Source organism: Natator depressus, chromosome 14 (assembly GCF_965152275.1).
Source record: "Natator depressus isolate rNatDep1 chromosome 14, rNatDep2.hap1, whole genome shotgun sequence".
In the NCBI taxonomy this organism is placed as follows: Eukaryota; Metazoa; Chordata; order Testudines; family Cheloniidae; genus Natator; species Natator depressus.
In genome coordinates, this window is record NC_134247.1 from 45,705,402 (window position 1) to 45,722,514 (window position 17,113).

General features: G+C 51.3%; 1 protein-coding gene across 1 annotated transcript; it reads left to right on the top strand.

The window, feature by feature from the left end:
* The first annotated feature begins 871 nt into the window (after positions 1-871).
* On the top strand, positions 872-16,309 carry LOC141998075 (uncharacterized). Its single transcript, XM_074970711.1, has 7 exons — positions 872-1,309; positions 2,206-2,228; positions 5,307-5,413; positions 5,819-5,923; positions 7,526-7,713; positions 13,929-14,032; positions 16,123-16,309. The coding sequence occupies exons 1-7, from the start codon at positions 872-874 to the stop codon at positions 16,307-16,309; spliced, it is 1,152 nt and encodes a 383-aa protein (XP_074826812.1).
* The last annotated feature ends 804 nt before the right edge of the window (positions 16,310-17,113 follow it).

Genomic DNA, 17,113 nt, shown 5'->3' on the forward strand with positions numbered 1-17,113 from the left:
TCGGCTTTTACTCTCCAGTGCGATCTGTCTGCATTTGACAGCACTTTGTGTAGAGTCTTTCACAGTGTCTCCTTTATAGTTCGTCAGTTTTCCATGTTTGTGCAAGTCTTTCACGGAGCAACTAGGTGGGAGAAAATCCTTTAAGATAGTAAAGAGTGACTGTAAAATTATAAATAGCAGGACATCTAAGAAGCAGATGCAGGGAGCAGAAACTGCTGTTAGCCCCTGTTTTGAAACAGACTAGATTTCAAGTTGACAGCAGGACGTGAACAAAGACCCCTGTAGTACCATATAGACAGAGAGCATTCAAGATGTGCATAGTTCAAATTGCCTAACGCTTGCCCTAATAACCCTGTATTTTCTGTTGTTTATAACTTTACCTGTTTGATCCTGAAATCTCTGCCCCCGCATGGAGTCGGGGTTTTGTTTAAGTTTCAGCCAAACCGGTGCAGCCATGTCTCAGAACAAGAAGAGCCAAGAATGCCAGTGTTAACTATTTCCCCCCTCGCTTTCTGTCTCCACGGTTCGGAATGGGAACTTTGAGATCTGGCAGGGGGTAGCGCTGAGGTCAGGCCTTTCGCGTGCTCTGTGACAATCCCCTCAAATGCAGCCACGTTATAAGCCAGAGCTGGGGAGAGTCACCGTTTGCACGTGGCCGTTATTGTCGGAACGTCCAACTGTTCCGAAGCGTAGAGATAGAGAAATATCAATGCCCTGGTACCTAGGGGAATATCTGTCCTTCTGCCCTCAATTTATTCCAACTTATCCCCGTTCCATCTCCTCCTTTCCAAAGGAACAGTATAGGCTCAAGTCAGGGAATAACCTCAGGAGACAAGCTTACTGACATTCGGCCATCTCTCCCACAGGAGCTATGGCAGACGCAAACTCTGTCGGGCATCTCCAGGGGCTCCTTACTTGTTCTGTCTGCCTGGACCGCTGTCAAGATCCATTGATCAGACACTGCGGGCACAACTTGTGCCAGGCCTGCATCAACCGGCCCTGGAGAGAAGTGACAGAACAAATCACCTGCCCGTGGTGCAAAGAAGATTTTCAGGAGGGAAAATCCGGCTCTGACAACAAACCCTGGAAGGTAGAAGAAATAGACAAGCAGTTCCTGTTAGAGGAGCCAAGTTTGTGGCCAGAAAGGGTGTGCGCGGATCACAGAGAAGAGCTAAAACTCTACTGCGTAGAGGATCAAACCTTCATTTGCCTTGTCTGCAGGGATGCCCGGAAACATAAATCCCACACGGTGATTCCCAGAATGGAGGCTGAAGCCAACATAAAACAGGAAGGATACTGTGCTAATTCGGTAATTATTATGTGTGTTACCGCAGCTCCTGGGGACCCCAGCTGATATTAGGGCACCGGTGTGCAAGGCGCTGCACAGACACACAGCGAGAGATAGTCCCTGCCCCAGCTGAGATCAGGGCCCCATTGTGCCGGGCGCTGCCCAGACACACAGGGAGAGTCAGTCCCTGGCCCAGCTGAGATCAGGGCCCCATTGTGCCGGGCGCTGCACAGACACACAGCGAGAGACAGGCCCTGCCTTGAACAACTTGCAGTATAAATAGACAAGGCAGACAACGGAAAGCTCATTATCCTCCAAGCACACTGAAATTTTTTGAACAAAAACTTTTTTTTTAAAAAGCAGGGGGGGAAGGGCCATTTTTCTAAATGAAAATTTGGGGATTTTTTTTCAAATGCCCAATGAAATTGGTATCAAAAAGTTTAACCCCCCCACCCCACCCCAGTTTTACTGCTGCCCTTAGGAGTTTTACCTGGGTAAGTGTAATACATTTGTAAAGTGTGTACCATGGCGCTCTCTAGTGGCTGGTCCACATAGTGGATAACAGCCTACTACCTCTGCCAATTAATGGGGTTACCCCTATATGATTATCACAAGTTGTACAGGTGACAACTTGAGTTCAGAGCTCAGAATTTGAGGCTAGCAGAAAGAAATGTTTAATAACAATAGTAAACACAAATGAACTATAAATCAGGATACCTGAGCCCTCTCTCTCACCCTCCACTCAAAGCCACATCCCAGTGCTGGAATCCCAAAAAACAAAGACATCCAACATTTGAGGCAATACGCAATGGAGGTCACGTATTCCAAGGCCCCTTTCTAGTATGAGCAACATCTTGCCCCTACAGGAGATCTGCTGTATGGAATATGGGTTAAGTTTCCTTTGCTTTCTCTTCTAGGGCATCAGGCGTCCCTTGGCCGGGTAAGTGGCTCCTGCTAACTGCTGCCCCTTGAGCTTTGTTTTCCTGGGAAGTGGTCTGGGAAACAGGTTTGGTTCCTAAGCAAATCTCAAAGCTACCGTCAACTGACTCGGGCTCCCGGGACTCGTGCTGCAGGGGTAATCATAGCAATGTAAACTTTCCTGCTTGGGCTGGAGCCCAGGCTCTGAACCCTGGCGAGGATTGGTTTGGTTTTTGCAGTGTAGACGTACCCTAGTGTCCCTCTAGCCCCCTGAGCACAGTTCTTGCTCTTTTCCAAACCCTCCACTTTGGTTGTCTTGCTCACACGGAAAGGTGTTAAGTGGCTACCATCAAGTGAGCCTTTCATCCAAAGACAATCCCACATGTGATTAAAGTGGCCAAACACTTTCAGACTCAATGGAAGGAGCAACTAAGCCCCTCTTATGTAGAAGTGAGAGCTACAAACCATGGAAGGACTGCCCAAGGTTCATGGCAGGGCAGATCTAAGCCGTGTGGGCCGAGGGGTGTCCCTGGTTGCAAATGCAGGGATGAGGTTATCAGTAGCAGGTTGTGTGTGTTCGAGGCAAAAAAACACAGGAAACCATGGTCAGCATGACCCTGAAAGGAAACAGAGAGACAGGACTTTCTGGGCACAGAGCTCCCTGGAAGGGCAGATGTGGGGAATCCGAGCAAGGAACTTGCCAGCTGTTGTTTGTTTCTCCCTTGTTCAAGGGAACAGGACTTTGTGGGCATTTTTTGCGGATAAACAAGATTACACTTAGAACAGACCCAACTGATATCATTGATTTCTCCTGTTAATGGAAATAACCCTGCAAGGCCCTGAATATTGGTGAACCACTCAGGCCAAAAGGGTTAACCATTTCTTCCAGGGACTGAACACAGAATCCGAGAAATGTTGAAAGGTTTTGTTTCGAGTCAATTTAATATTAATCTGCATCTTCCTAAGCATCTCCCCTCATGGGAGTTGTAGTTCGGGTGCCTCATGCCCTCATTGTTCCCTATGGGCTAGGCTCCCTGGCTGGACTACATCTCCCATGATGCATCCATGGTAACGTGACTCCTGTGATGCACCACACAACAGGAAGACCCTGGTGCATCATGGGACATGTAGTCCAGCCAGAGAGCCCGTCCCAGAGAGCAGAATGGGACCATGAAGCATCCGAACTTCAACTCCCCTGAGGCACCACGACAGCTCAGGCAGACACAGATTAACGTTGAACTGACCCAAAACAAATTGTCCCATTTTGATTTTCCCGAAGTAAAACCGAGAAAAAAACTTGGCAACTTGGAAATGTTCCTGCAGGAAATTTGAACTTTTCTGGAAACTGCATTTTGCATCAGAAATTCAATTTGATGGGAAGTTCCTGACTAGCTGATGTCAAGAGGGTTTAGCCACTGCTGGATCTGGCATTTAGTACAGAGTGGGAGGCTGGTCCAATGATTAATTCACTAGCTAAGAACTTGGCACACTTGGGTTCAAATCCCTGCTCATCACAGACATCCTGGGTGGCCTGAGACTCTCTGTGCCTCAGTTCCCCCTCTGATAAAGGCCCTCTGTGGTGGGTCAGTGCGATAGCCAGCTGGCCTAGTGGTCAGGCTGAGGCCCTCCTACTCCACTGCGTCCTGACCCAGGATGCTAAAGGGGTGTTGCAGTATCCAGGCAACATATTGGTTCACCCCCAATTTACGCTCCCCTCTGGGTGGCTTCCTATCAGGTTGTGGTTCCTACGTGTGGCTGCAATATCAGCTCAGTCTGTCAGGGGGACACCAATGTCCCAATCCTGTCTATTCCAAAGCCAGACGGGACTATTGGGACCATCGAGTCTGACCTCCGGGATAACACAGGCCAGGGAACGTCACTGAATTAATCCCTAGAGAAGATCTGTTAGAAAAACATCCCATCTTGATGTAAAACATGTCAGTGATGGAGAATCCACCGTGACCTCTGGTAAATTGTATCAATGGTTAATTACCCTCACTGTTAAAAACATAGATCTTATTTCCCGTCTGAATTTGTCTAGCTTCTATTTCTAGCCAGTGGGTCATGTTGTAACTTTCTCTGCTAGATTGAAGGGCTCTTTATTAAGTATTTGTTCCCCATCTAGGTACTTATAGACTGGGACCAAGTCACCCTGAACTTTCTCTTTGTAACACTAAATAAATCGGGCTCCTTGAGTCTATCACTGTAAGGCAGATTTTCTAATTCTTTAATCCAGTGGTGCCCAAATTTTTGCTCTTGCGCCCCCCCACCCCTTACCAATAAGGGAATGTGTCCACCGCTCCCCACCCCCAAGCCGGGAGCTCAGTGCCCAAAAAGCCCTCTCTCTCTGATTCCCCTGGCTTTCAGCCTCCAAGACACACATGCTGCAGCCAGCCTCCTAGCCCCTGTGTCTGCAAACCCTTGGCCTGCACAGCTTAGCTCCGCTGATGTGAGGGATCTCGACTCTCGAACCTGGGTCAGCAGTCAGTCCTTAGACTGCAGCCACCATGCGGCAGCTCGCTGGTACCAGCAGGGAATGTGGGCTGGCAGACCGAACTTCACCAGACGCCCTGCCCACAAAGTTCCTGATTGGAGGAGATGTCCAGCCTCTCTGATTGGCTCAGACTCGCTATTTAAGCCAGATGGAGGCACAGGAAGTTGTCTGAGTGGCTAGGTGAATCTGTAGCTGGCTGCTATGTTGGACCCTGCCTTGTTCCAGATCCCTGTTTCTGTAACCCACTCCTGGCTACTGACTCTGGCTCTGACCCCTGGCTCCTGCTCTGACCCCCTAGGCCTGACCATATATGTCCTGGTACGCAACAGTCATGGGCCTTGGGTGGTCCCTCCATTGTTTGTAGCTCTCCCTCTTGCATAAAGGGACTTAATTGCTCCCTCTGAGCTTAAAAGAGGGTGCTTGGCCACCCATTGGTTCTAATGAGGCCTGTGATTGACTTTGGATGAAAGAATCGTTTTATAGCACCCAATAGCAAATAACTCAGTAATTCACCACTTGCTCTTCCCACATTCTCCATCCCTTCCCCATGTTGTTCGGGGTGAGAGAACATTCAGGTGTCTTCAGTGTAATATTGTGTTTTTGTAGCTGGGCGAAGTTTCCAAAATCAAAGTCAACTTCTGCTGTTAGCGGAGACATAAATATGGTGGAGCTGGCGAAGCAGGCTGCGGACGGTGACCCGGTCGGACTCAAAGGTAAAGGAGAACAATCGTATGGGGGTGGGTTCGTCTTAAATAGGCAGAAGTTGAACTGGGGGAATGGAGGAAGGGAGCGCCACCCGTTTGAAACACCACTTCCAGGAATAATAATACTTAGCACTTTTCATCGGTAGGTCTCAAAGGAGATTGGTATCATTGTCCCATTTTGCATATGGGAAAACTGAGGTATAGGGGGGGTGAAATGACTTGCCCAAGGGCAGCAAGCGGAGCCAGGAATAGAACGCAGGTGGATTGTTCCAGGCCAGTGTGTGATCCACTGCTTTGCAGCCTCCCCCTAAAAACCTCCAGCGTCTGTCTACACTATGTACTAAGCCTGGGCTCAGACTCTGAGTAGCTTTGTCCCCAAGGAATTTTAAACGGCTTTCCCCACTCCCCTTGCAGATGATCCATCTTTCTCCAGGATCCAGACATTTATGGCGTGGATGGTCCTACTCATTTTCCTGATTGCGATCGGAGGATTGAGCGCCACCATATTTGTTTTCACACGTGAGTGGAAAGGGCCCAGGCTGGCTCCGTCTCCGCCACTCGGTTAGGGATTCTGTCCTCCCAGTTCTATTTTCCCTTTCCCATGCAAGGCCAGATCCTGGCCCCCTTTGAGCTACTCCAGGAGCGTAAACGGGATGGAAACTGACATCTCCCTTGCTAGGAATCCCCTTTCTGGAGCGGAGATCCCCACTAGCGTAGACAAACCTGGCATAGGGAATGTCATGATATATGAAGTCACCATCTATGTTAAACAGGAGGGGATTATTAAAAGAAAACTGATGCAAGCTATAGCCCCAAACAAGCAGGCTTCTACACAGCTCGCTCCCCAACTTTGCCTCTCTTGTTGACCAGGGACTAGGGGGACCAGATAGCAAGTGTGAAAAATCAGGACAAGGGATGGGGGGTAATAGGCACCTATATAAGACAAAGCCCCAAATATCAGGACTCTCCCTATAAAATCGGGACATCTGGTCACCCTACCAGAGACCTGGATCCTGTCTACGACTCTGTGTAGATCACGGAGCCATCTAGTGGCTGGATGAGACACGGCACGTCAAGATCTCATGACGGGGAACATGTGGAGGCCAGGCTGGAACTCCAGCTAGACTTCATCTCCCATAATGCTCAGGGTTTCCATGTTACACTCCCTTCGCTAAGAGGGGAGGCCAGGGTGCATCATGGGAGATGGCATCTGACCAAGGAGCCACCCCTATAGAAGAGAATGGAGGCATCAGACACCAAGACTACAGCTCCCATGATGCACTGCATTGACATTTCCAAGTCAAAATAGTTTGGTTTTCAGACAAAACATTTCAATTTTTTTTTTCCTGTAAACTCAAAATTTTCCACAGGAAAAACATTTTTTATTCTCATCCAAATTTTTAGCCCGGGGGTGGGGGGGGGAGAAAACATTTTCCCACCAGCTCTAAATAGCTGCATTGATTGTAATTGTCCCACTCTGTTCAGCACTGGTGAGGCCTCAGCTGGAGTATTGTGTCCAGTTCTGGGTGCCGCACTTTTGGAAAGATAAGGACAAACTGGAGGGAGTCCAAAGGAGAGCGAGAAAAACGATCAGAGGTTTAGAACCCCTGACCTTTAACGAAAGGTTAAAAAAACTGGGTGTGTTTAGTGTTGAGAGAAGAAGACTGAGAGGGGACCTGATAACAGTCTTCAACTATGTGAAGGGCTGTGATAAAGAGGACATTGATCCATTGTTCTCCGTGTGCCCTGAAGGTAGGACAAGAAGAAATGGGCTTAGTCTGCAGGCAGGGAGATTTAGCTTCGCTATTAGGAAAAACTTTCTAACTCTCAGGGTAGTTAAGCTCTGGAATAGGCTTTCCAAGGTGCTCGTGGAATCCCCGTCATGGAGGTTTTGAAGACCCGGCTGGACAAACACCTGTCAGGGATGGTCTGGGTTTACTTGGCCCGGCCCCAGGAGACTTGGTGGCCTCCCATTGTCCCTTCCAGCCCGCCACGTCTATGATTACAGCTGCATCTACCCCGGAGCTGGTGGGGAATTTACCGACTGTTCCCCTAGTGCCAGTACAACACCCGCCGGGAGGGTGGAAGCACTAACTTGTTATTATCCTTGTGCATTACCAGGAGCCGCCATGCAACCGGATCTGGCTGCTCTGAGAGCGTCTGCTGCCCCCTGCTGTCCGGAAGGCTGGTTCGCCTCCCTGGGAAAGTGTTACCATTTTTCTGAAGAGGAAGGGAACTGGAAATCCGGCCAGACTTACTGCTCTTCGCACGCTGCCTCTCTGGCTGCAAACAGTAGCGTGGAGGCTCTGGTAAGACAGAGCCGTCGAGACCCTGGTAACGGCGGTAGACCAGCTTGGGCACAGCAGGAGGAATTGGCATTAGACTGGGAAACCATAACACGGTCCAAAGCCCCGCCCACAAGCCAAGCCCTGCCCACAAGCTAGGCCCCACCCACAAGCCAAGCCCCGCCCCACTTGTGACACCAAGCATCCCTGCTGGGGCAGCGGTGACCAACCCTGTTCAAAAAATCACATCGCCCCCGCCCCCCTCCAAAAAACAACCATGGGATTTGGCTTAAAACCCAGGGCATTTGGAAAGCCGCGCTAAACTTGGGGGGTCTTTTGTGCACTCGGGTCACGTTTTGAAGCTTCCCTCTGCACACACAGGGCTGGGAACGTTTTACATGTTTAATGGAAGGCTGCCAGACAACCTTCTCCCCACCCCCTCCACACGCGCTTCTTATTTGGAGGTGAAGCGAGGGAAACCACATGGAGGATTCTTATCTGGAGGGGGCCACCCACATACCAGGTATTCCTACGGGCAGGAGCAACAGGGACACCCACCTCTGGGGGTGGATCCCCGGCCGGGGTCATCTGGGCCTATTTCACCTCCTCAGTTCCCTGCCATTGCCTGGGGGGCACCTTGTTCTCGGCCTCCGGTGCCCAGTTAAGCTCCTGTAGGTCTCTCTCCTCATCACTTGCAGTCTCTAATTGAAGGTCGCAGCTCTGGCTGCAAGATACCTCGTGTCCCTGTTCCCCCCTTCATGATCCCTGATACATGGGTGCCTCCCTCTGCCCCAATTCAGGATCCCCACCGTGTGGGTGCTCCCATCCCCCCACACAGGACCTCCGGTGGGTGGCTGTATAAAAAGAGACCGGGTCCCACTGTCTTGCCCGGGCTACGCTGCAGGGGCTGTTCACAGGCGCGATCCCACTACGGATCGGCAGGGGAGATTTGACCTGCTCCGTTTCTGACCTGGGCCGGTTCACCTCTCCTTACGCAACCCGGGGACCCCAAGCTTCCCAGGGGTCACCATATCGATGCCGAGCTTAGTGAGGACACCGAATGGGCACCGCCCACAGCAGCCCAGAACCCCTGAGCTCCAGCGATCCGCCAGCCTCGGCCTCCCCAGGAGCTGGGATCACAGGCCCGAGCCAAGGTGCCCGGCTGGTTTTGTTGCCTCCAAGTTCTGGTTTTACACTCTGCTGGTGAGCCCTGTGCTCTGCCCGGGGGGACCTGGGGCAGGGAACGGAGCGAATGCTCTGGATGTTGTTTGCATTGTGCTCTGCACGTGGAGGGTAAAACCCAGGACCCAGATCTTTGAGCACTACCCTGGTCCTGAGGAATTGGGAGGGTGGGGGGCTGGAGAAAAAGAGTCTGGCTCTCCCTGTCCTGCCCAGCTGCTGCTACAATGGCTGTTCACAGGTGCAATCCCAGCAGCAATCAGCACGGGACTTCTGACCGGCTGCATTTCTGACCTGGGCCGGTTCACCCCTCCCTAGGCAACCTGGGGACCCCAAACTTCCCAGAGATCCCCGTACTGATGCTGAACTTGGCTCAGTCACCTGCTCAGCACCCCCGGGTGCAGCCCTGAACTCTGACAATCAGCCAGCCGCAGCTTCCCACAGAACGAGCCTTACAGGCCCCACCTACGTACCTGGGATCACACACAACGCCAGAGCCTTTATGCCCAGCGTGTCCAGGTCCGCCCCACCTCCAGCTTTCAGCTCTGTGTGGTCATTCTAAGCTTTGGCCACCCGGCTGGCTGCATTTCCCGCCTCACATTGCAAGTTCAAACCCAGCAGAGAGATGTCTGAACAGAAGCCAAATCCTTCCCCACATCCAGAGCTTTAGAAAAGCGCTGACATCAGGGCTAGAGCCTTGACTCCGGGTTCTTATACTGGGGCCATCCCTGGGGTGTCTGAGAGCCGCAAGGAGAAACCCGGGGAAGTGTTTTCACAGAGTTTAAGGGCAGAAGGGCCCATTAGATCCTCGAGTCCGACCCCCGTATAGCACGGGACATGGCATAACTCCAAGGCTCATGTTGATCCCGAAGATCTTAGAGAGACCAAAGCGTTTCAGCCCTCCGGAGGCTCAACTGGGCACCGGAGGCCGAGAACAAGGTGCCCCCCAGGCAATGGCAGGGAACTGAGGAGGTGAAATAGGCCCAGATGATCCCAGCCGGGGATCCACCCCCAGAGGTGGGTGTCCCTGTTGCTCCTGCCCGTAGGAATACCTGGCATGTGGGTGGCCCCCTCCAGATAAGAATCCTGTATGTGTGGTTTCCCTCGCTTCACCTCCAAATAAGAACAGAGTGTAGAGAGGGTGGGAGGAAGGTTGTATGGCAGACATGTAAAGGGGGGGCTGTGTCCCCCTGTCTTGCCCAGGCTCCTTGGAGGAAGTGATCTCAGGGTGTCTGGCTGTCTCTATCCCTCCCACCCATAAGAATCTCTGGTATGTAGGTGGGTGTACCCCAGCCCAATAAGGATCTCTGGTGGGTGGGTGTCTCTCTCCCCCTATTCAGGATCTCCGCTGTGTGGCTGCATAAAAAGAGACTTTGTCTTACCCAGGCTATGCCACCATGGTGGAGCAGACCAGGTCCTCCAGGGTGGTGTTTGGATTCCTTCAAGGACATGCTCTGAGTGTGTGCGGGTGTCCCTGTCCCTTCAACCCTTAACAGTCCCTGGTGCGGGGGGGTGCTAGGGCCCCATTAGAGATCCCCGGTGTTTGGGTGCCTCTGTGTGACCCATGAGGGGTCCTGTGGATGTGGGTGTTTTCCACGCTACTAAGGACGTCTGGTGCCCCTGTCCCTCCTGGTTAGTAGTGGAATGTGGGGGTGTCCCCCACTCCTTTAAGGATCCCTGTTGTGTGGATGCCCCCGTTCTTCCCCATTACGAATGCTCCAGGGGCGCGTATGGGTGTGTCCCCCGCCCCATGAACTAGCTCTAGTGTGTGGTTTCCACTGCCCCCATCCAGGATCTGTGGGTGTCTCTGTTCCCCTTTTCAAGAGTCGTGTTGCGTGGGTGCGTCTCTCCCCCCAGTTCAGAAACCCCATTGTGTGGGTGCTCCCATCCCCCCATACAGGATCTCCAGTGGGTGTCTGTATAAAAAGAGACCGAGTCCCGGTGTCTTGCCCAGGCTACGCTGCAAGGGCTATTCACAAGCATGATCCCACTACTGATCGGCAGGGAAGTTCTGACCTGCTCCATTTCTGACCTGGGCCGGTTCACCCCTCCTTAGGCAACCTGGTGACCCCAAGCTTCCCAGGGATCACCATATCGATGCTGAGCTTAGTGCGGACACCCGATGGGCACTGCCCACTGCCGCCTAGAACCCCTGAGCGCCGGCGATCTGCCGGCCTCGGTCTCCCCAGGAGCTGGGATCACAGGCACGAGCCATGGTGCCCAGCTGGTTTCCTGCTCGCCCAGCTCCTGCTTTCAACTCAGCGTGTGAGTTCTGTGCATTGGCCACCCGGGGGGGCAGCCTGGACCTGGCCTAATGCGCCCACTTCCACAAGCGGTAATTAGACCCGTGAAACGAGCCAGCCGAATGAGATTGTTCACAGCAACTCACCCCATGAAAATAGCCCTCCGCCATGGTCTGTCTCCGCTCCTTGCACAAATAAATTTGTTAGTCTCTAAAGTGCCACAAGTCCTCCTTTTCTCCTTGCACACTGTTACCCTTCAAAGTCCATACTGGCTGCCAGGTTCCTGAGACACACACACCTCTGATTGTTGTCACTGAGACATTTGTACTCTCTTATTAAGAGAGTACTCACTTATTATTATTAAGTGTCAAGCGGGCATGAACATGGTTAACGTCACAGAAGGGGTCATCGGCCTGCAAAGGTTGAGAAACCCTGCTCTATGTTATTAGCATCAGCTCTCCAATGAGACTGATTCTCTGTGATCCCCCGCAGAGAGCACTCTGCGGATTTGTTCTCCAGGCCCAATCCATGCTTATGTACACAGGACTTGAAATCTTGCCCATTTGCTGAATTGAGCGCTAGGGCACTAGGAAGCTATAAGGGGGGTGCGCTGGTGGGGACAAGATTTTTACTTCTATTCTTAGATGAAATGGGTGGAGGAGCAAAATTATTAGTCTCAGAGTAGGGCCCCAAAAAGAGTAAATTCGTGACTGGTATCAGTCACTGCCATGGACTTTCCACTGCCAGCAAGAATCCACTCAGAAGTTCCTCCTAATTTTACAATCAGGATTAGGGTTAAGCTTTCTAGGCCACTTCTTCCTATGTAAAGTCAGCCTTGGGTGCCCCATGCAATCGAAGTCACCGCTTTCTGGGTGCACTGTTTACGTTCTGACATTGTGACACATTGTAAAATAGAGACACGGGGTCATTAAATCATAGCACACCCAGAAAGTCATAGGAGCTGGAACTAGGGGTGCTGGGGGTCTGCTGCACCCCCTGGCTTGAAGTGGTTATATTATATCCAGGGTTTACAGTTTGGTTCAGTGGCTCTCAGAAGCCCCACTATAAAAATGATTCCCGCACCCCGACAACAAGTTCTGATGCGTTATTTTTTAGCTTTGCAGAAAATAGGACCGGCCCATGCAAATTGTGATCATAGAATCTAGAATATCAGGGTTGGAAGGGACCTCAGGAGGTCATCTAGTCCAACCCCCTGCTCAAAGCAGGACCAATCCCCAATTAAATCATCCCAGCCAGGGCTTTGTCAAGCCTGACCTTAAAAACTTCTAAGGAAGGAGATTCTACCACCTCCCTAGGTAACGCATTCCAGTGTTTCACCACCCTCCTAGTGAAAAAGTTTTTCCTAATATCCAACCTAAACCTCCCCCACTGCAACTTGATTGCCTTGATTGCCTTGCACAATTCGAAACAGGGTAACAAATCCATTTGCTATTGAAAACCCATACAAAAATCACAGATACTCACGGACAGGATGAGAACCTGGGGAAAAAAGAGCCATTCGACCTAAAGGAGACCTTCCTCTGCTGAAACATATACACCCCCCCCTCCCACTTCCTCAGTACTTCACACCTAGGAGATGTTTTCAGACGTTAGGGGATGGACTTTACCATCCTTTGCACTGACTGCTATGTAGCGGAAATCTCATCTGGGCCCTGAGCCGACTCTCCCACGCTCTGAAGTCAGTACCCGCTTTGCACTGGGTGCCGTTTCCGACCCATGCACGCCTCGCTGAAGGCCAGGGATGAGAAGCGCCCCTTCGCATTCTCCATAGTCTCTTCTTTTCTTGCCAATAACAATGATGGGATCGAAAACCGTCTTTCATTTTTAGTTTGCCCTGAAAAGAGCAAGCGACTTGCTTTCGCCTTTCCCAGGGGGCTTCTTTGCATGCTCTATATAGGAGCCATAAAGTGGGTGTAATCAATATTAAAAGTTCTGGTATTTTTGAACGAATATTATAAGGGTACGACAAAATGTTGTACGAATGTCATCTTACATGAGGGTGACCAGATAGCAAGTGTGAAAAATGGGGACGGGGGGTGGGGAGTCATCGGAGTCCATATTAAAAAAAGCCTCAAAATTGGGACTGTCCCTGTAAAATCGGGAGATCTGGTCACCCTGTCTTAAGTGAAACCTGGAATTTGTCTCTGTTTGAGCTGTGCAATCGTGAAGGCAGCCGGTGGTGGGGTTGGGTCATGTTATCTGGCCACAGCCTGAAGTAAGGGACCCCGGTATTTTTCCACCTCGGTATTCTGGAGCCACCTTCCTCACTTTTCCTCTCACACTCCCTCTTACATGCCGCCATCAACACAGCCAGGCCTGGAGGGCGGAGAGCGCCGGGCAGGGAGGGTTGGGTCGGTCGTCACCGCACCCCACCCCGTGGGAGAGAGGGGTACGGGAGTGCATGTGTGTCACCCCTCCCCGTGTGAACCCTAAAGCCTTCGAGAGAAGAAGGTAAATAAAAAGAATCCAGGCCCGCAGGATTTCTTGTTACCAGGGCCTCAGCCACCTTGATGTTAATTTGAACGGTTGTCCTGCCTCGTTCTGATTGCTTGGCCTTGAACTCCCTTGACTACCAGTAATTTTCCCAGGTGTCCTGTATTCAGCACAGGGAAATATGGTCACTCTATTTAGGTGCCCAACTCCCGCTGAGTGAGCTGGTGGCCTCCATTAGTGCCTTCCAACATAAGAGCTTGTTGCACCCCATGGCCACATAGGCACCATAAACAGACGGTGAAGGAATGGGAGGGGGCGAGGCAGGGACACATCTGACGGGCAATTTCCCTTTGCATTATTCAGAATACCGCAATGCACCATAACGGCCCCTCCAATCACTGGGTTGGACTCCGGAGGGAACCGGGCCAGCCCTGGAGATGGGTGGATGGCGCTGCATTCAACCACCTGTGAGTCCCTTTCTTTCTGACTACACATGGCGGGGTGGGGGGGCAGGATTGAGGGGGGCACACCATGATATAGGGCAACTATGGCCAGCGCCCTACCCACCACTTGGGAGCCTTAGGGAAGCCCCATTCCCAGAGAGGCAGCAGCTGCCTTTTCCCCCCTCCAGAAGTGGCAGCAGAGGCCTGTCTACTCCCAGAGAGGTATTGGTGGAAGCGGTGGGATCTGTCAATACCTTGCCCAACAGCTAGGCCTACTGCTCTCCTCTTTCCTTCCCCACAGCACCCGCTTCTGGGGTGGGGTTAGCATGGGCTGTATCTACTAGCAGGGATCCAACCCGCTGTCTGTCATCCGGGTATAGGTCGCACTATAAGTCATGGCTGGGAGTTTACAGCTTGCAGCCAGGGTCAGCCTGGGCTGCAGGCTGATGTCATTAGAGAAGCACTACACAAGACATATGCCTGTATCCGTGTGCGCATTGGAGCTGGCCGGGACTTTCCCAATGCAGCGGTTTTCCATCACACAATGCCAGCGCCTCGAAGGGGAAACCCTCAGCAAAACCGTGCGGGTTTCAACAACATTTCATTTTGAAAGAAAAATGGAAGAAAAAGTGGTTTGACCTTTTCAGAATGGAACGGTTAGATTTCCCATTTCAAAATCCTGTCTCCGTTCCATTTCTTAATTGTATATAAAACAATTTTTTAAAAAGTCAAAATCGGAACGAAATGTTTCGATTGTCCTGAAACAACAACGACAAAAACTTTGCGTTGTTTTGCAGGACATTTCCTTTTGTTTTGTTCCATTTTGGAAGAGAAAACATTTAAAACTGGGCTATTTTCCCACGGATTGAAAAATCTACTTCTCACCCCATTATCGCGTGTATGGAGTGGCTCATATAAAGAGCGCCATCTAGTGGCACTTAAGAATATGTAACATTTTTCACATACCCCAAGATTACTCCGGGTCGCTCTGTGCTCCCCTCTACTGACTGGAACATATAGAGGAATTACGGACCTTCTACAGCCTTTATGCTAACAGAGGTTGGTCTTTTAGCTCAGGCAGTAGAGATTCTTGCACTTAGACCCAGAACTCCCAAATTCCATCCCCGCTTCTGGCACCAACACACAGGTGTGGCCTTATAGTCACAAATTTGTAGGACCAATAAAGTTATTGTTGTCATCCGCCGCAAACAGCTTCCGGATGGCACGGCTCGTACCGTGGTGCCAGGAGTGGGAGGGCTTTAAGTCTACATTAGGTGTAGCCGCCTGCATGGAACTTGGAGGGAGGAGCACAGGTTGCAGGAGGGAAGAGTTTGGAGGAAGCACCAGGCAGTCGGTCTGTGTGCACATGGCTGGAATGTTAGCTGCAGTCACAGCACCTCTGTCAGTTGTTCTCTTAACGAAGAGCCAGTTTAGTTTAAGAACATGGACAGTGTCCCTAGCCCAGCGCAAACCCCCAGCGCAGGAGACCAGCACCGGCTTAATACAGGGCTTGGCCTAGTATTTAAACCTGGTGAAGGGCACTGATACTGATTGAATGTCTTCGCTGCAGAGTTCACTTGGGTTGGAGCACATTGGTTAGCCTCGCAGCCCTACCTGAATTATTGGCTTAGCCGGTGCAGCGCTCCCGTCCCCGGTGTGTGTCACTCGGACTTCTGAGGGCATATCCCATGGGTCTTTGTACTTCAGTAAGCCAAGACACTCTGATTCTTTCCCAGTGAATTGTGGGAGAACGTGTCTGTCCTTTCTGGGCATATGGCGGGAGAATTGTGGGAAGGCATTGGAGCATGATCAGCACTCGAGGGGTATCGCTTGTGTCCACACCACAAAGTGGACGGGTTACCAGCTCAGGGGAGAGCAGCCAGGCCAGCTAGCCTGGGTTGAAAGCACCACGAAACTCAGCCAAGAGGATTGTGGGGGCATGGAGAGGGGTCAGGCTAGCACTGCAGTGAAGAGATATATACCTTGGGGGAATGGTTGGGTGTAGCTACATCAGCACAAAGACCCCCCCTGCACTGTTCCAACGTGTGCCTTATACCTGATTTGTCTGGCTTTAACTTCCAGCCAGTTGTTCTCACTGTGCCTTTTTCCACTAGGTTCACCGGGGCCTTTGCGATTAATCCTCTTGCTCTCCACTGCAGCTTTGAGATCAGAGGAGCCGGACTCTGCGCTTACCTGGGTGACGGCGTTGTGAACAGCGCGGGCTGCGACACCGAGAGGAAGTGGGCCTGCAGCAAGCCGGCCGGACAGACCGGGGGGAAGCAAAGGGACCCGAAGTGTTAAGAGCACCCGAACTGCAGGCTTAGGCTACAGCGTGATTGTAATAATAGCCCCATGGCGGGAACCAGGTTGGACCGCTCTGGACGACGCCAGAGCACATCTTCGCAGTTTACCCTTAACTAACATTATTCTCTAAATGTCACCGTCACAACCTGGGAGGATTGCAATACAGACAGATCCACAGTCTCTAGAAGCCCAGACAATACAGACAGATCCACAGTCCTCTAGAAGCCCGGTGCTAACATCTGACAATTCTGAAGGATCTGATTTTTAAAACAAGTGATCTATTTAACCAAGCCACAGGAAATCATAAGAACACAAGAACGGCCATGCTGGGTCAGACCAAAGGTCCTTCTAGCCCAGTGTCCTGTCTTCCGACAGTGGCCAATGCCAGGTGCCCCAGAGGGAGTGAACAGAGCAGGGAATCATCAAGTGACCCACCCCCGTCACCCATTCCCAGCGTCTGGCAAACAGAGGCCAGGGACACCATCCCTGCCCAGCCTAGTTCCTTTTTGAACTCTTTTATAGTCTTGGCCTTCACAACATCCTCTGGCAAGGAGTTCCACAGATTGACTGTGTGTTGTGTGAAGAAATTCATCCTTTTGTTTGTTTTAAACCTGCTGCCTATTAGTTTCATTGGGTGACCCCTAGTTCTTGTGTGACAAGAAGGAGTAAACAACACTTCCTTATTCACTTTCTCCACACCAGTCATGATTTTATAGACCTCTGTCATATCCCCCCTTTAGCCGTCTCTTTTCCAAGCTGAAAAGTCCCAGTCTAATTAATCTCTCCTCATACGGCAGCCGT